Source organism: Scardinius erythrophthalmus (genome assembly GCF_964197995.2).
Source record: "Scardinius erythrophthalmus genome assembly, chromosome: 25".
Taxonomy (NCBI): Eukaryota; Metazoa; Chordata; class Actinopteri; order Cypriniformes; family Leuciscidae; genus Scardinius; species Scardinius erythrophthalmus.
In genome coordinates, this window is record NC_138245.1 from 488,739 (window position 1) to 508,521 (window position 19,783).

General features: G+C 44.9%; 1 protein-coding gene across 7 annotated transcripts in view; it reads left to right on the plus strand.

Annotated features, from left to right (window-relative positions):
- Positions 1-5,319: 5,319 nt before the first annotated feature.
- Positions 5,320-19,783, plus strand: part of dusp7 (dual specificity phosphatase 7) — a 55,292-nt gene continuing 40,828 nt past the window's right edge. For 3 of the 7 annotated variants that reach the window (XM_081357841.1, XM_081357840.1, XM_081357842.1), the window contains exons 1-2: positions 5,324-5,827; positions 7,133-7,561. In XM_081357841.1, coding sequence (XP_081213967.1) covers positions 5,437-5,827; positions 7,133-7,561 — 820 coding nt within the window. In that variant the 5' untranslated portion in view covers positions 5,324-5,436. Of the gene's footprint in view, positions 5,828-7,132; positions 7,562-15,349; positions 17,670-18,428; positions 18,991-19,783 lie in introns of those variants that run through there. The other 4 variants (XR_014029492.1, XR_014029493.1, XM_081357843.1 and 1 more) reach the window with 4 other exon arrangements.

The following is a 19,783-nucleotide window of genomic DNA, read 5'->3' on the forward strand; positions in this document are numbered from 1 at the left end:
CCATCATGCATCTGTGCTGCTCCCATCATGCATCTGTGCTGCTCCCATCATGCATCTGTGCTGCTCCCATCATGCATCTGTGCTGCTCCCATCATGCATCTGTGCTGCTCCCATCATGCATCAGTGCCGCTCCCATCATGCATCAGTGCTGCTCCCATCATGCATCAGTGCTGCTCCCATCATGCATCTGTGCTGCTCCCATCATGCATCTGTGCTGCTCCCATCATGCATCAGTGCTGCTCCCATCATGCATCAGTGCTGCTCCCATCATGCATCTGTGCCGCTCCCATCATGCATCTGTGTTGCTCCTATCATGCATCAGTGCTGCTCCCATCATGCATCTGTGCCGCTCCCATCATGCATCAGTGCCGCTCCCATCATGCATCAGTGCCGCTCCTATCATGCATCAGTGCCGCTCCCATCATGCATCTGTGCCGCTCCCATCATGCATCAGTGCCGTTCCCATCATGCATCAGTGCCGCTCCCATCATGCATCTGTGCCGCTCCCATCATGCATCAGTGCCGCTCCCATCATGCATCAGTGCCGCTCCCATCATGCATCTGTGCCGCTCCCATCATGCATCAGTGCCGCTCCCATCATGCATCAGTGCCGCTCCTATCATGCATCAGTGCCGCTCCCATCATGCATCAGTGCCGTTCCCATCATGCATCAGTGCCGTTCCCATCATGCATCAGTGCCGTTCCCATCATGCATCAGTGCCGTTCCCATCATGCATCAGTGCCGCTCCCATCATGCATCAGTGCCGTTCCCATCATGCATCAGTGCCGCTCCTATCATGCATCAGTGCCGCTCCCATCATGCATCAGTGCCGTTCCCATCATGCATCAGTGCCGTTCCCATCATGCATCTGTGTTGCTCCCATCATGCATCAGTGCCGTTCCCATCATGCATCAGTGCCGTTCCCATCATGCATCAGTGCCGTTCCCATCATGCATCAGTGCCGCTCCCATCATGCATCTGTGTTGCTCCTATCATGCATCTGTGCTGCTCCCATCATGCATCAGTGCCGCTCCCATCATGCATCAGTGCCGCTCCCATCATGCATCAGTGCTGCTCCCATCATGCATCAGTGCTGCTCCCATCATGCATCAGTGCCGCTCCCATCATGCATCTGTGTTGCTCCTATCATGCATCTGTGCCGCTCCCATCATGCATCAGTGCCGCTCCCATCATGCATCAGTGCCGCTCCCATCATGCATCAGTGCCGCTCCTATCATGCATCAGTACCGCTCCCATCATGCATCAGTGCCGTTCCCATCATGCATCAGTGCCGTTCCCATCATGCATCTGTGTTGCTCCCATCATGCATCAGTGCCGTTCCCATCATGCATCAGTGCCGTTCCCATCATGCATCAGTGCCGTTCCCATCATGCATCAGTGCCGCTCCCATCATGCATCTGTGTTGCTCCTATCATGCATCAGTGCCGCTCCCATCATGCATCAGTGCCGCTCCTATCATGCATCAGTACCGCTCCCATCATGCATCAGTGCCGCTCCCATCATGCATCAGTGCCGCTCCCATCATGCATCAGTGCCGCTCCCATCATGCATCTGTGTTGCTCCTATAATGCATCTGTGCTGCTCCCATCATGCATCAGTGCCGCTCCCATCATGCATCAGTGCCGCTCCCATCATGCATCAGTGCCGCTCCTATCATGCATCAGTACCGCTCCCATCATGCATCAGTGCCGCTCCCATCATGCATCAGTGCCGCTCCTATCATGCATCAGTGCCGCTCCCATCATGCATCAGTGCCGTTCCCATCATGCATCAGTGCCGTTCCCATCATGCATCAGTGCCGCTCCTATCATGCACCTGAGCTTGATGCATGATGGGAGCGGCACAGGTGCATGATGGGACCTAGCGACTTGTGTGGCCTGTCTTGTATGGCATGTATACAGTGAATATTTGTACGTAGTTCGTTGATCACACATGGTGATGTCATCTCATTGGGTGTCTTAAAGAGCTACCCCATTAATATGTATCGTACAGTTGCAGGATCCAAGTTATGTCAAACACCCGCATAACATTCAGCCTAACAAAGATTCATCGTTCATCCAAAAAGCCATTTTGAATCATCAAAAGTGTCAGGAGGGGATTCAGCCTCACCACACCCTGAAAACAGGGCATCAATATTCACAAGAGCACTCATGATTGTGAAATGTAAGATTATTTTGTATACCATAAAAATAACCTACAATTATAACTGAAAGTAATCAGAATTTGCCTAAATAAATAAAAATATGTAATCAAATTAGCTCTTTGAAATCTGAAAATGCCAAAAATGAAATCGGCATCCTCTAAACCCTCTAAAACCACTCACCTATTGTAGAAATTGGCCATACAGTGCAAAATATGTGGTCAAAATGGACGATTAAGTTAATTATGCTAATTATGCAAATTGATCAACATATGCATATTAGCATCCGGCAGTTTCTGTATGCTGGGGACCCATACTTCACATTTCTGCAATAAGACTTTGGTGTACTCAACATTTCCGGGTTCACCTAGTTGGCTACTAGACTAAATGAAAGGGAGGTGATAGTTAATGAGATTAACTTGTAAACTGAGGCTGATCCATTCACACACACACACACACACACACACACACACACACAGTCTTAAAGGGCCAGTGTCCCATCAGCCACGAGCACAGCAGATCTGCCATCATTACCGCAAGTCCACATGAAACGGACCCTATTTACTGTATTCTCAGTCTTATTGTGCATGAGTCATAACTCCAGATGTGTGGTTTTTCCAGCTGTGGAATGACTTTCTTTTTCAGCTGGCATCACTGATCTCTCTCATCTACTGCAGTGAAGGACAGATGTGGTAACAGACCTTCGTCAGGGTGGAGGACACTTCATTTCTGATAGGAATGAAAATGACAAGCATTCAACAGATTCATGTGTTTAACAACATGCCAAACATGTTCAGTAGGCCCAAACTCCACGAGCTGTGTGCAGAGCTGTGAGCTGTGAAGACATGGTGAAGATGCGGAGTCGAATGGCTCATAATGTTTTCAACTTTTGCTTTAGCTAAACAATTGTTTATCATATAAAGTTGTGTCTCTTCAGAAAACTTGCATTAAACCACTCGATTCAATTAGATTACTTTTACGAATTTTTTGAAGCATCAAAGTTTTGGTTCCATTGACTTTCAATCAATAAACAAGTAATTAATATTAAGTCACTTACATTTTAGACGAAATATTGACTGTTTTTGTTCTATTTTAGCAGCGAAAATGATTCCAATCCAAACAAAGATCACAGCAGAACCACCGCGCGACTCACAGCAACACTCGCGGTCGTGTTCTCATCACTGAATGATTCAACGTTGTGAACGAATCGGTTGAGTCGAAGATTCTTAAACAACCGCCTCATTCTTGATAAATCAGCCGTTTGAACGAATCGTTAGAATGAATGACTCAGTGACTCGCTTCATAAGGCCGCTTATCACCTGCATTTCCGCGCTCACTATCGACAAACCAATCAAATCCGTTTACAAGTATTTTTTTTAAAGGGTAACTAAACCCCTGGTCAGAGCCTGACTCCACCCACTGGCAATATTTGAAAAATGCTGGAAAAGTGGGCAGACCCCAGCGGAGATAGAGGGGAGGAGCCGAGGGCGGGGGGGGGTGCACCTGAGACCCGCTGTCAGACTCTAAAATGGAGAGTTTGCTCACAGGGTCACAAGACGACGTAAAGTACATGCATCTGATGAGTTTTATCGAGTTGATGTCAATAGCGCGCGCGCTCTCTGTAGGCATTTTCATATTTTGCCGCTATGTGGAAAAATCCAGCAAAATGCGCCGACGCGTTTGTCGACCCCAGAGGATTAACTTTAGCCTAACCATAAATTGTACAATGAACCTGCTTACGTCACCTGCCACCGCAAACATCCAATAGGAAAATTCAACTGCAGTCGCCACCATTCAACCTGAAGAGGGCAGCACTCAGACGTTTTTACACCATATATTGTAGAATTAAAACACTTTATACCCAAATGTCAAAAAAGTTACTCCAATCAATGAACAGCACTAATAAAGCCCCATTCTTACAGATCATTAACTAAAAAAAGTTGGTTTTCATTCAGGAGTTATACAAAACGATAACTTTTGATAACAGTAGCCTATTGATAAAGATGTGTTTGGGGGGGTGACGTGGAGTTGGTGAAGGGAGACAGGCTAGAGGCCCGAACCCGGCCCGTACCCAAAATCATTTACCCCGACCCGACCATTACAAGCTGTATTATTTTATGATTGTTTGCAACGATAAATAAACACATATACATGTACAAACACCGTTTCCCCACGGCACAGCACACAAGAAAAAAAGAGAAAAAGCACGGACTTACTAATTACGAAACTTTGATTGAACAGGTGAAACAGTCACAAATTCCTCTGGAACTCAAACATTAAACTTCAAAACACAGTTGCACAACTATTTACATTAATATATCCTTCTCAGTGCGAGTTATGAAGGAAGAGGACAGCATCGACAGCTGATGTTTCAGCGCGTCCTCCTCTGATTGCGGTGTTGTGACTGAAATAGCGCGCGCGGGAGCAAAAGCAAAACAGTTTTGTAAAATGATATTTGATCAAATAAAAATGATTCATATATCATTTTACAAACCGGTTTTGTGCATGTGCTCCCGCGCGCGCTATTTCGGTCACAACACCGCAATCAGAGGAGGACGATGGCGCTGAAACTGCGTACTTTCTCTTTTGTGTGCTCATATCTACGATCACAACACGGCACGCAAACTATATGTATAGCCTATATAATTTTTCTTAGTTACAAACCCAAACCCGAGCCGAACCCGAGGCTATTCACTAAACATTAATCCGAACCCGACCCGAAACCCGTCGGGCTCAGGTCGGGTAGCAGACCTCTAAGACAGGCTCGTCCAGGGCGGGCACTGGTGACTCACAGGGCAGGCTAGGCCCCTCCGGGACTGGGGAGGCCCCATGAAATCAAAATTTAAGCGTTTTCTATTTTTTAAGCTTTTTTTTGTTGAAGTGTTGATAAAAATAAAATAAAAACAGAATGAATGAAGCTAGAATAAAATGTTGTTGTTTTTAAAGCAGAGGCTCTGTTCTTTTTATTTTGATATATTAAAAGAAATATATCAACAAAAATATTGTCTAGGTAAAAAAGCTGGCGGGGAAAGAGTTAACAGCGTCATTATTTTGCGAGGGAAAATAAGAGGCGCTGCGCCTTTAAATCCTCCAGCACAGACTCCTCCCCCTCGCGTGATGACGCGCTCGCTTTATTGCAGCCTGTCAAACAGCCATCAGAAGAAGAGAGGACCAGGCGAGCGGAGGGATCGCGATCATGAGCCGCGTCTGACGGATCGCCCTGCCGCGTTCCCCCTCGTTCTGCCGCACACAGCAGCCTCGCCCGTTCTCCCCCATGAAACACTCTCTCTGGAGCGGCGTGATCATGATGATGTCGAGCAAGAGCGCGGAATGGCTTCAGGATGAGCTGGAGTCCGGCGGGGCGCTTCTGCTGCTCGACTGCCGCACACACGAGCTCTTCGAGTCCGCACACATCGAGTCCGCCATCAACCTGGCCATCCCGGGGCTCATGCTGAGGAGGCTGAAGAAGGGCAACCTGCCAATCCGATCCATCATCCCCAACAACGAGGACCAGGAGAAGTTCGTGCGGCGCTGTAAGACGGACACGGTTCTGCTGTACGACGAGGCGACCGCGGACTGTCCGGAGAGCGGCAGCTCAGGCTCCGTGATCGGGCTCCTCATGCACAAGCTCCGCGACGACGGGTGCAAAGCCTATTACCTGGAAGGCAAGGAGTTTATTTGCCATTCAAAACTTCCAAGAGCTCGAAACGCTTTCTCTCTCTCTCTGTGTGTGTGTGTGTGTGTGTGTGTGTGTGTGAGAGAGAGAGAGGGAGAGAGACAGAGGCAGAAATGGATTAAATCGCTCCTCCGCTGAAACCCGCGCTCTTCTGCTGTTAAACGGAGAAAAGTTGGTTCGCATTACGAGCGGTTTGACGAATACATCCGCGCGCTCGCTTCTGAAATCTTTCAAGTCTGTCAGGCATTTCGTATAAACTCACTGCTCTTAAAATAGCTAACGTGTACATTTTTTGTCTTTCTCTGTGTGTGTTTTGACTACAACCTTTTAAAAAAGGAGAAACAAAGATGTTTTCAATTAATTGCCTAAAATGGCTCCGCCATGTTGTCTTTCTGAAGGAAAACGAGCGATTCATGAATGAACGGCCAAAAAGACTGAATCACGACGCTCTTCGACTCTTTGTGATGAATATACACGTTATATTCGATATTTCGTGCAAATATACGCACATGTCGAGTGTTTTGTCGTGGAAATGGAGTTTGACTGTAATTCTCGGTTTCGCCACCATTCACAAAATACACATCGAGTGTCAGTCATGATCTTCACCACGTGACCAGCAGTTTAACACTCAATCCGTTAGAATATTAATCTGTTACTCGGATTTATTTATTGGAAATAGTATCTTTTTCAATTTCACTAGTGCTTATTAATTAGATGGCCTACTAGTATCCATTCCTTTGCCACTATGCCAAGTAACTATTCCATTGTTAATTTTGGCCATTTGAGTTTTATGATGATCTGAATTTCAGATATTAAAGAGGCAGTTCACACATAAATAGTTCTTTTACAAACCTGAATGACTGACTGGGAAACAAAAGATGTTGTTGAAATGCCTCTGTTTTTTGTTTTGTTTTTTGGAATGAGTAAAGGATTACAGAATGATCATTTTTGGGTGAACTTAACCCTTTAACTATTCACACTCCAGCCATTACAGTTTTACTGGGAACACTTCTTATCTCACTAGTTATGTGTTTTATAGTAACTAGTCAGCATGACTAGTGACCATTGCTGTAACTAATAACACTTGGAACACAAAATATTGTGTAATAAACATGTACCCGTGTCTAAATTAGATGCTAGTGGCTATTTGGATTACTAGTAATTACGAGACTTGTGTTAGTATTTTAGTATACTAATAACATTGTATGGAATGACACGTGTGATTTTCACTCTGATGGTTGTGTGTTCTCCGGCTTGTTTGACTGATGGTCGTGTGTTCTCCGGCTTGTTCTAGGAGGATTTAACAAGTTTCAGACGGAGTATCCGGAGCACTGCGAGACGAGCTTGGACTGTTCGTGTCCCAGCAGTTCTCCGCCCTCCTCCGTCCTGGGTCTGGGTGGACTCCGGATCAGCTCCGACTGTTCTGACGGGGAGTCAGACCGCGAGCCGGGCAGCGCCACCGAGTCCGAGGGAAGCCCGATTCCCAGTAACCAGCCAGCGTTCCCAGTCCAGATCTTACCGTATCTCTACCTGGGCTGTGCCAAAGACTCCACCAACTTGGACGTTCTGGGCAAGTACAACATCAAGTACATCCTGAACGTGACTCCCAATCTGCCCAACATGTTCGAACACGACGGGGAGTTCAAGTACAAACAGATTCCCATCTCGGATCACTGGAGCCAAAACCTTTCTCAGTTTTTCCCTGAAGCCATTTCATTCATAGGTAAGTTTCCTTTCAGAAGTTTCACGCTCATGTCCATCAGGTATTAGTGTGTTATTCTCATTGTGTGTGTGTGAAGACTGGCTGTGACCTCAGGGTGTGTGTGTGAAGTGTGACGGGTCAGGTTTACACACCTGTGCTCTCCGTGAGGAACGGGTCATCGAGCACGCTCGCGCTCACACTGATGATGGCTGATAACTGTGTAACCACTAACCTGGCACTGCCAGTATAAACCACGCTGGCAAGACGATTCATAAATCAGGTCACGCCAAAACCTAATCGTTCATGTGTCCATTTGTGTGAGATGTGATGTTGTGTGAGATGTGATGTTGTGTGAGATGTGATGTTGAATAATTCATCAGTATTTTGACACATTTGTATCATATATTGGGTCGTAGTTTGCTCTATATTTCCTGCCATGAAACGCCGGCTCTCTCTGGATGCGCTTCAGTCGCGGTAAAGGTGCTTTCCTGTCACGTTATACACACACACACACACACACACACACACACACACACACACACACACACAAATGCACTCACTCACTCACTCACTCACACACACACACGCTTCAGTAAGCCACAGAACGCAGGTTAATGTGTTTTTACGTGTGGGAGAAGGTAAAACTCTTGCTGTGTCGATTGGTTTAAGCTTGAGCCGTTTAGGTTAACACATTTACATGAACACACGTGTGTATGAAGCATTTACATGAACACACACGTGTGTATGAAGCATTTACATGAACACACACGTGTGTATGAAGCATAATTGGGGTTTTTCTCAATCAAATGAGCTTGACGAGCTTTCCGAGGGTGATGTAAGAGCTCAGCATTACTGGAGCAGAGTAAGATCTGATGGATTCAGACGTGATCAGTGTCAGACATGGATCAGATCACAGAGCCAACTGAACCATGTGAACGAGACACACACACACACACACACACAGAGAGAGAGAGAGGGAGAGAGGAACGAGTTGGTGTCTTCAACATGGCCGTTTCTAAAGCTCGACTCTCCAGATAACGAGGAACGAAGCGGTTTTCTCTTGTGTTCTGATGTCGTGTTCTCAGGTGAAGGCACACGCGTGTTCTGATGTCGTCTTCTCAGGTGAAGGCACACGCGTGTTCTGATGGCGTGTTCTCGGGTGAAGCCACACGCGTGTTCTGATGGCGTGTTCTCAGGTGAAGGCACACGTGTGTTCTGATGTCGTGTTCTCAGGTGAAGGCACACGCGTGTTCTGATGGCGTGTTCTCAGGTGAAGCCACACGCGTGTTCTGATGGCGTGTTCTGATGGCGTGTTCTCAGGTGAAGCCACACGCGTGTTCTGATGGCGTGTTCTGATGTCGTCTTCTCAGGTGAAGCCACACGCGTGTTCTGATGGCGTGTTCTCAGGTGAAGCCACACGTGTGTTCTGATGGCGTGTTCTCAGGTGAAGCCACACGCGTGTTCTGCTGGCGTGTTCTGATGTCGTCTTCTCAGGTGAAGCCACATGCGTGTTCTGATGGCGTGTTCTCAGGTGAAGCCACACGCGTGTTCTGATGGCGTGTTCTGATGTCGTGTTCTCAGGTGAAGCCACACGTGTGTTCTGATGTCGTGTTCTCAGGTAAAGCCACACGCGTGTTCTGATGTGTTCTGATGGCGTGTTCTCAGGTGAAGGCACACGCGTGTTCTGATGTCGTGTTCTCAGGTGAAGGCACATGCGTGTTCTGATGGCGTGTTCTGATGGCGTGTTCTCAGGTGAAGCCACACGCGTGTTCTGATGGCGTGTTCTCAGGTGAAGGCACACGTGTGTTCTGACGGCGTGTTCTCAGGTGAAGGCACACGCGTGTTCTGATGGCGTGTTCTCAGGTGAAGGCACATGTGTGTTCTGATGGCGTGTTCTCAGGTGAAGGCACACACGTGTTCTGATGGCGTGTTCTCAGGTGAAGCCACACGCGTGTTCTGATGTCGTGTTCTCAGGTGAAGGCACATGCGTGTTCTGATGGCGTGTTCTGATGGCGTGTTCTCAGGTGAAGCCACACGCGTGTTCTGATGGCGTGTTCTCAGGTGAAGCCACACGCGTGTTCTGATGGCGTGTTCTCAGGTGAAGCCACACGCGTGTTCTGATGGCGTGTTCTCAGGTGAAGCCACACACGTGTTCTGATGGCGTGTTCTCAGGTGAAGCCACACACGTGTTCTGATGGCGTGTTCTGATGGCGTGTTTTCAGGTGAAGCCACACGCGTGTTCTGATGGCGTGTTCTCAGGTGAAGCCACACACGTGTTCTGATGGCGTGTTCTGATGGCGTGTTTTCAGGTGAAGCCACACGCGTGTTCTGATGTCGTGTTCTGATGGCGTGTTCTCAGGTGAAGCCACACGTGTGTTCTGCGGTTTGACACTTTCTGAAGTAATTTCCTAAAAACATTGAGACTGAGGTCATATCTGCGCAACAGAGACTCTTCACTAGAGCGGTGCCTGTTTAAGAAGAGTGCACTTCTTCTTTTGTCCTGTCGAAGATGTAAGCGATGACCTCACACGCTCACTTCTCTGTGATCTTTAATGTGAGCATAAGTTTAAGTTTTTTCTTTTTATTATTTATTTTTATTGTCCTTTGGGAAATGTACAGCTCTAAGGCTTGTTCACCCCCAGAACAGCAGATATAAGGGTAACTATAACTATCAGCGTACGATATCGTTCTGTTTATCATAAGCTGCCGCTTTAAATGACCAAGCTTGATTCTGATTGGCTGTCAGTGTTTTACTCCACGGGTATTGAAATCGTTTCCGATTCACATTTGTCTCACATTCACACGCCTCGAACTGGAACCTGTTGTTCAGGTTTCGGCCGCTTTTATACCATCGTTGATATGACAGGCGTGTTAGCAGGGATAGTTCACTTCAGGATGAGCACATGATGACAGAAGAGTTATGATCGGGTGATATAATCATGTGAGTGTGTAAGTTATAACAACACTCATGTTGTACGTTGGAAAGAGAAACAAGGTTAAACTAGTGCACTAAACTCAGGTTCAGGACATCCGGTTGTGTGGCTGGACGCTGTTGTTCAGTTTCAACACTTTCACTTTTGCTGTGTAAACACACTCTCCATGAGCCGGAGGAGATCAGGAAGTCTTGCTGAGAGAAACTTCCTGTTTAGACGAAAAGCAGCATAAGCTAAAGAGGTCAGTGGTGGTGTTGTGTTTTACACACTGATGCTTAAACCCCTCCAGTGGTTCTGCAGGAAGTGACCTCACTGATCCCAGTTCAGCTGGACTGGTGTGTTCCTGCAGAGACTGGGAATGGCCACTTCACCGGCACTAATGGCTCTGCTGGACGCCAGACGCACTTCAGCTCTGAATAATGTAGAACTGTAGTTTCCCCATTCAGAGATGTGTGTGTGTGTGTGTGTGTGTGTGTGTGTGTGTGTGTGTGTGTGTGTGTGTGTGTGTGTGTGTGTGTGTGTGTGTGTGTGTGTGTGTGTGAGAGAGAGAGATCAGTAATGCACTTCACTCTTATCGTCCGCCACTGAACTCGTTTCAATTGAGATCCACATCATCAGACTCGCGTGAGACAACAAACAAACAAACAAACAAACAAACAAACAAACAAACAAACAAACAGTTTCTTGTATAATGCAGTTACTATTTTTTTTTTTCCATTATAGTTTCCTTCATATTTTGAATGAGCTTTATATATAGTTTTCTTGTTAATTTTAGTTTAATTTTTACTAAAAAAATTTTTTCATAATTTTTAGGTTTAATTTATTTTTATTTCAATTTTAGTTTATTTCCAGCTAATCATTTTAGTGCCTCAACTTGAACATATTTCAGCTTATGGCATAGGCAACATTTCTCATTTTCATTTGAACTTTTCTAAAAAAAAAATAATAATAATAATAATATTTTATTTCAGCTTTATTTAAATTAACAGAAGTGTTTTATTTTATATGAACTCATTGTAGTTAGATGCATTTAATCACTCTCTTTCTTATTTTTGTCCTTTGTCCACTGAAGGACACTGGACATCAGTCATCTCAGGAGTCCAGTACAGTTTTATTTCTTCCATAAAAAGCTAATTATTTCCCAAACGAGTGTCTAGTCGTCCCCCAGCATCCTCTGCTTCAGTGTCGAGTCGTCCCTAGGCCTGTCGCGATAGTCGATAAATCAATTAATCGCACGATAAAAAAAATGAGCTCGATAATTTTTCCGGCCGCGATAATTCTATTTGCATGCTTGTTTGTTTTTTCTCTCTCTCTCTCTCTCTCTCTCTCTCTCTCTCTCTCTCTCTCTCTCTCTCTCTCTCTCTCTCTCTCTCTCTACCTCTCCCAAAGCGGCTGTTTACACCTGGCCACTTCATGCGTTTTCTCAGATGGGATAGCTATCCGATCGTGAAAAGACCAGGTGCATTTAAATGCCCTCCGAAACGCATTCGAGACGGATTTGCATCCGATCGCTCAAACCACTTCAGGAGGTGGTCTAGTTGGGCCGCATTCCAGACGAAACAAGTGTAAATGTATCTGGTTGTTGAAACCACATACCGGTATGTAAAGTGTACTCCTCCCAAAAATGCTTAAAAAAATAAACGTGTGAGAGCGTGTTATTATAGGCTATATGCAATGTTATAGTCAGATATGACGACGCTACTGGAACACGCATCGCCGCAGATGAGCAGCTGAGCTATTCATGCCAACGTGCAAACTATCGCACATCAAAGTGAAAGTAAGTCGCAGACGCTTAACACACAAACATCATCATTAAAAGTAAATTCTAAAGAAACGAAATTATCTTACCAGGGCTGTTACTGCTCTCTCTTATTGCTGTCTTTGATTTTGAAATTTTAGCTGATGATCAATAAAATGCAGCTCATATCTGTTGCTTTCTGTGACGTGATCTGCAGCGCGGGAATTGAAGATCGGATTTAAATCCGTATCGCAAAAACACATTGATGTGACCAGGCAGGTGTAAATGGAATCGTTTTGATAATTCAGATAGTCCTAGCTATCCGATCTGAGAAAACGCATGAAGTGGGCAGGTGTAACAGCCCCGCGTGTAATAGTATTTTCAGTGCGTAGCCTTCATGCAATAAAGTGCGTCTCGTCTTCCCGACAGTACACAATCACTCGGGCGTTTAGTCGACAAAGTAACAGGAAGGAGGACAGTGCAAAATGGTGTAATATAGCCTGTTGAGGCTTTTTTTTAAATTTGTTTACAAAGGTCCTAACTGGCTGTTTTGCCTATTATGGAATGTATCACTATTTATGTCTGAGCCTAATGTTTAATATTTTTGAAGTGCAATTTTGTTTGCATCCATTTTATTTATTGTTTTTGGTATTTATTCAAGTGAATTTTGTTGTTAACAGAAACAGAGTCCATTGCTTTTATTGTTTTTGGTTGTTTTGTTCATTTTTTGTGGATATTTAAAATGTTTTCCGTTTTCAATGTTTAATATTCTTAAGAAATAAAAGTTTATCGATCTTTGGAAAGGTGTACCTGCATTATTATGCCATTATCATTATATTAGATGAAAATGGTCTCAGAACGACAATATTATCGTTTATCGCGATAATTTCTTGGACGATTTATCGTCCAGCAAAATTTGTTATCGTGACAGGCCTAGTCGTCCCCCAGCATCCTCTGCTTCAGTGTCGAGTCGTCCCCCAGCATCCTCTGCTTCAGACTCTCCTCAGGATGAAACCCGTCATGCTCGTGTCATCACACCTGTGACGCTCTCCTCTGTGTAACTAGTATTACCTGTACAGTTCCAGTCAGTGGCGTCAGAGAGTCTCCACGACCTGAAGGAGATGAAGCGACTCTAGCGGTTCTGGAGAGATGCGATCTCTGTTTCCTGACAGCTTCGTTCACTCCGCCGGCGACCAGCGCTGTGTGTCGCTAGTCTTGGTTCTGCGAGTCGCTTCGTAGTGCTGTCGCTCTGATGTGATTGGTAGACTGGACTATACTGGACTAAAGGACTATTTTCTTTAGCGGAAGCAATACAATCGTTTTTAAATCAATAAACTCCTTTTTAAATCAATATTTTGTGTCAAATTGCTGATTTATTTGTTAGGTAGCCATGTAATAAGACAACCCCTTCAGGCTGACTCAAGCTCCGCTTTGCTAACGCTAACCCATCCTGATCAGCCTGTCGGGGGTGTATTCGCTATAACATCCGCCTCGCTCTACATTATCCAGTCGAATCATATAAAGCAGTGAAATCGCCCTCGAACTCTTCTAGCCTGCACTCGAGACAGTGGCGTGAGCTCCACTGAAACTCTTCTTTCCTATTGGTTGTCGCTCATGAAAATCGCTTCTCATTTGCATAAAGTTGAAATCTCTGAACTTTTGTCGCGTCTCGTGTCGCTTGACACACTCTGTGTTGCTGGCGGTGTGAACGGGGCTTTACTCTCAGATAAACCAAAACGTTGATCAACTCGTGTATAATCATGGCCACACGTCAAGAACATCAAACCTCATTGGATCTTGTGTGATGACATGTTAAGTCACATGATGCACAAGAACCAATGAGATGTTATAAAGGGGCAGTCACACAGGATCATAACGCAGGGTTTTTGTCACTTTTATCTGAACGATAGAGTCCAGCTGGAGAGACACGTTTGTGCTGTTTTTAACTTGACACATTAATGCTAATGCTAATGCAGCTGAGAAACCCAAAACTCAGAGGTGTTTTTCTCCAGGCTTCTTCACAGATGTTCTGCTCAAACATTCTGCTCAGTTCAGTCTGATTCTCCCTCTGCTATTTACTATCACTAGGTTTAGGGTCGGGTTAGTGTGTGTGTGTGTGTGTGTGTGTGAGATGCGATGGGTAGGCTAGGGTCGAGTGTGTGTGTGTGTGTGTGTGTGTGTGTGTGTGTGTGAGATGGGTAGGGTAGGGTAGGGTCGAGTGTGTGTGTGTGTGTGTGTGTGTGCGTGAGATGGGTAGGGTAGGGTCGAGTGTGTGTGTGTGTGTGTGTGTGTGTGTGTGTGTGTGTGTGTGCGTGAGATGCGATGGGTAGGGTAGGGTCGAGTGTGTGTGTGTGTGTGTGTGTGTGTGTGTGTGTGTGTGTGTGTGCGTGAGATGGGTAGGGTAGTGTCGAGTGTGTGTGTGTGCGTGAGATGGGTAGGTTTAGGGTCGTGTGTGTGTGTGCGTGAGATGCGATGGGTAGGGTAGGGTCGAGTGTGTGTGTGTGTGTGTGTGTGTGTGTGTGTGTGTGTGCGTGAGATGGGTAGGTTTAGGGTCGTGTGTGTGTGTGTGTGTGTGCGTGAGATGCGATGGGTAGGGTAGGGTCGAGTGTGTGTGTGTGTGTGTGTGTGTGTGTGTGTGTGTGTGTGTGTGTGTGTGTGTGTGTGTGTGTGTGTGTGTGTGTGTGTGTGTGTGCGTGAGATGGGTAGGTTTAGGGTCGTGTGTGTGTGCGTGAGATGCGATGGGTAGGGTCGAGTGTGTGTGTGTGTATGTGTGTGTGTGAGATGGGTAGGTTTAGGGTCGTGTGTGTGTGCGTGAGATGCGATGGGTAGGGTCGAGTGTGTGTGTGTGTCTGTGTGTGTGAGATGGGTAGGTTTAGGGTCGGGTTAGTGAGTGTGTGTGTGTGTGTGATGGGTAGGTTCAGTGTCAGGTTAGTGTGTGTGTGTGAGATGGGTAGGTTTAGGGTCGTGTGTGTGTGTGTGAGATGGGTAGGTTTAGGGTCGTGTGTGTGTGTGTGAGATGGGTAGGTTTAGGGTCGTGTGTGTGTGTGTGTGTGTGTGTGTGTGTGTGTGTGTGTGTGTGTGATTGAGTTGGGCTTGTCTGCCACTCACGGCTCACCTCTTTGTTCTTCTGTTCCTCAGATGAAGCTCGTTCCAAAAAGTGTGGGATCTTGGTGCACTGCCTGGCGGGCATCAGCCGCTCGGTCACCGTCACGGTGGCGTATCTCATGCAGAAGCTCAACCTGTCGCTCAACGACGCCTACGACTTTGTCAAGCGCAAGAAGTCCAACATCTCGCCCAACTTCAACTTCATGGGGCAGCTCCTGGACTTCGAGAGGACGCTGGGCCTCAACAGCCCGTGTGACAACCGATCGACCAATGACCAGCTGTTCTTCACCACGCCGACCAATCACAACCTGTTCCAGCTGGACCCGCTGGAGTCCACATGAGCCGGCGGGGACAGTGGGTCGGTGGGGGAGCCACTCGACGGATGAATCTGCCACTCGACGAGTGTTTCTGCCACTCGACGGATGATTATCTCCGGTGTCGGGGAGTTTAGAGCCGCGGTTCGGCACACGGGCCCTAGAGGCCCTCAGCTCCGGTGGATCTCAGTGCAGCTTTTCTTGCCTTTATGGAACAGACTGTTCTTTTATTGTCCCGGTTTGATACCCGAGCAGAACCTCAGCGCTTCTCTCACACAGAATGAAGTGCAAGTGCTCGGCCCTCTGGTCTCCAAGGCTGTCGGCGTACCGACTGGGATTTGTGTTTTCCGACCGGAGGGGAATGTATTGGAGATGTTTCTCCAGCTCAGACCGAAGGGGCATCAGAGGTGCACAATACACTCAGTTTCTATATCTTTGTATATTTCCTCGCAGACGTTGTTCAAAGTCGTGACAGAACCAACACAAACGGACATTGTGAGTCGACATCCCCCTCTTTATTTTCTCTCGCTCTATGTTTGCAATGACCTAATGCGTTTTGCACAGTGGTGAAGCCTTTCACTTCTTGGCACTTAAAAGCGGTACTCCAACACACACACACACACACACACACACACACATTGAGCGTTCCTGCCAGTCCTAGGCTGCGACGAGGACGACACACACTTAAAGCTCATTGTTCATTAACCCGCACATCACAGATTGGCGTTTGTGTGTGAGACGCGAGTCTACGAGGCTCTTCACCGTCTGGCCTTGGTGATTCTCATTACAGTATGAATTTATTGTATTAATTTGTGAAGTATGTATTCACTCGATGTATTTGGGCATGCGATCCTCTCGAGGTGCCGAATGTTGAGGACTGTGTTTAGAGCTACTCTTGAACGGTGTGTAGCGAAGGCGTTTCTGAGCGCAGGAACGAGCGAACGAACACGAGTGCTCGAGTTAACAGGGTTGCTTTAAGCTGGCCTTATATAACCTTTTTAATTCTTTCCTACTCTGACTGTTCAATACTCTTTGTATCTCACTTTAGAAATCGTTGTATTAAAAAGTTCATTTTTAAAGAAACCAATATGTAGTAGTAATAATAGACGACTAAAGGTCTTTAACGGGTCGGTCGAGGTTATGTTTGTTACTCTGCAATATTACTCAACAACCCTTTGCAGTATTTTCTAGAAGAAATGGCCTGGGGTTTTTGACTCTTCTACTTTTGATACTAGCGATCCACAGAGAATAGCTTCGTTAGCTTGAAACGAGCAGCGTTTGGCCCGGGGTTTCACAGGAAGTGACATCACACACTGGCCACTGGGTGCGCGTTTCATCCGATTCGATTTACCCCATAATATACATGTGCTACTTACTGACTCCTGTGGCCTTCTCATATATCTCAATATATATATATATATATATATATATATATATAGTATTAATCGTGTGCAGATATGCAACAGTCGTCCCGTTAATATATCATGGACGACTCTTTCTCATGCTTGAAACTCTTCTGAAACCCAGTCTCAATAACGGCTCCGGTGCCTCGGGTCTGAAACCTGCTTCTCTATCTCCATGTAAATCTTGGTTTCAAGCTGCTTCTGTGGAGGAACGTTTGCATCGAGAGGAACGGCTCGGGTCTGTGTGTTGCCGGAACAGCAGAGCAGCGGAGGCTTCCCGTGAACATGTACCGTCGCTACTCAACGGTTCTGTCGGAGGAAGAGAGCGACAGATGAGCGAATAAGGAAATGTGTATCTTACCTCACCGAGGAATTTTTCAGGGATTTTTATTTGACAATGCGTCGGCACCGTGTCACAGCTTCAGATGTCAAAGAGCTGTTTTATATGTGCTGTAAACATTTTTTTAAAAGATACAATCTATATATGTGTATAAGACTGGGCTTGGTAACCGGCAGTTAAATTTTCTGGTTTATGAAGGATATAAAATTGTCCGTATGTATTGTATTGTATAGTATATGAAAACCAATACAAGACTTGTTTGTACTGCAAATAAATATTGAATTATTTTTTGGTTATTCAGGCTGGTTTGGTGTATTCATTCGATCCTTCCCATAAAACAGCGAGTAGAGGAGAGCGTGTGTAACAAGCTGTGTGTAAACCTGCTGTTTATTATTTTCCCACATTAATTTCCCACATGTCTAGTATAGTTATGTGGTTTTGTTTCATTAATACAGTGTTTACTTTTTCCTTGATTTGCCCTGAAAGAATGAAATGTGACAACATGCCCCATAGGTGGAGAACATTATAACATGACCATATGACAGATTAAAATGTTATCTGATCTAACCAAAAAATATACAAGACAAATTAAAATATTTTCTCAGTAAAAGACAATTATGAACTTTTCATATAAAATAAATTTTAATAATGAAAAATGAACTAATTTTTGAGTTTGACAACAAACACACCGGGAAACACAGCTATACAGCGTAGTTCAAAACAGTAATTAATCATTTTTGAACATTGACTCTCTTTATTCACCTTTTTCTCATGGTTTCTCAATAGAATTTATTAAAATATAGAATAGAATATACATGGTGTGACAACATGCCCCGCCTGCACTAAACGACCCGGCTGTTAGATCAGCATTAACACACACTATCTCAACTGTTATAACATGCAAGATCACAATATCAGATTTGTCTCATTTTAAATAAACCAAAAAACAGAGATGATAAATTAACTTCACTTTTACTTTTGCCATGGTCAAATAACTGTTCAGTGAAATCTTCCAAAGGTTTCTGAATTTTGGCCATTTGTTTCTGTCTGTATAGTGTCGATCTCCTGTAGATGCTGGTCTGGTTCTTCACTTCCTCCTCTCACACCTGAGGTTCATGATCACACCACATCCGGTTACTGAAACGACCACCGCTCGCTTCCTCTTCATGACACGGGTCGAGTCATGTTTATTCGTACAGCGCTGTATGCCGTACAGATGCGGCTCTGCTTTACAAACAGGAGAAACATCATCAGTGTTGCCAAATTCTTCAACAGGGATTTCAGTTTTAATTACAACTAGGGTAAAAAGAAGCTCTGCAGAACACGATTTATTCAGTGACCTCATTCGATAGCATCAAGTGCAGCTCAATCGATGATGATGATGTCATTGATGTCAGGCCACAGCACACGTCCTGTTTTTTGTGTTTTTTTCCAAAGTGCAAAATCTGACTTTTTTTAAAGGTTAGAGGTCACATGTCTGGCAGGTGTTGCGTGTGGTTCAATAAAGCCATCAAAAATGATTTCAGTTAAACCCTTTTTATTAAATTGGACTCAAATGTTGTATATTTTAGCAATATTGGTACTATCAGTGCGATATATTAAAGAAAACATGATGGATAAACCAGGTTGAATCGTTCCTCCTCAGAGTCAGTATTAAATACGCCTGGATATAATGTTTTTGGAGAAGAGGGAACGGTGGCAGGGTTTTACTGTACGTCAAAAACACTTTAAAATGTGATAAACTGAATGTCCAAGTGAAGCTGGTTTGAGTGTGTTGGTGTGAATATCTCACTTTCTGCTGAAAAGTCATTTATTTTAATGTGTATGTATCGTAAACCTTCAGCAAAGTTGGATTTGTATGACCATTTGAAACAACTTCTTAACCATTGTGATTTGAAAAAGAAAGGAATTACCATGGGAGATTTTAATATTAATTGGAATGAAAGGAAGGAAACTTTTACACAACTGATAGAACAACCGACTAGAATAGCCCCTCGTTCTACAACTAGAATAGATCTATTGTTTATAAATAAACCTGAAAGAATTTTAAATCATTACATTTTTTGACAGGGCTGTGGATCATAATATTATTTCCTTTTCAAGAAATCGTACAAAATAACGCTTAATAATTATAATTTAAAACTACTTTTCATGATATAGTCCCTATAAATCTAGGAATATCTCTGAAAGAGATTGATTGAAGTGAAGTCATTTTAAGGACATAGAGAGAAAAATTAAAGAAGTGTTGAGTTGTTCACTTGAAGGGGACGGTTAACAAAAAGAAAAGGGAATACTTTGCCCTGGGTTAACAATGAATGCAGGAAACTGAAGGATAGAGAACAGCTCCTCAGAAAATATCATACTAGATGAGTGAATCAACAAGGAGCAGGTGTGCACGATAGGTTGCTAT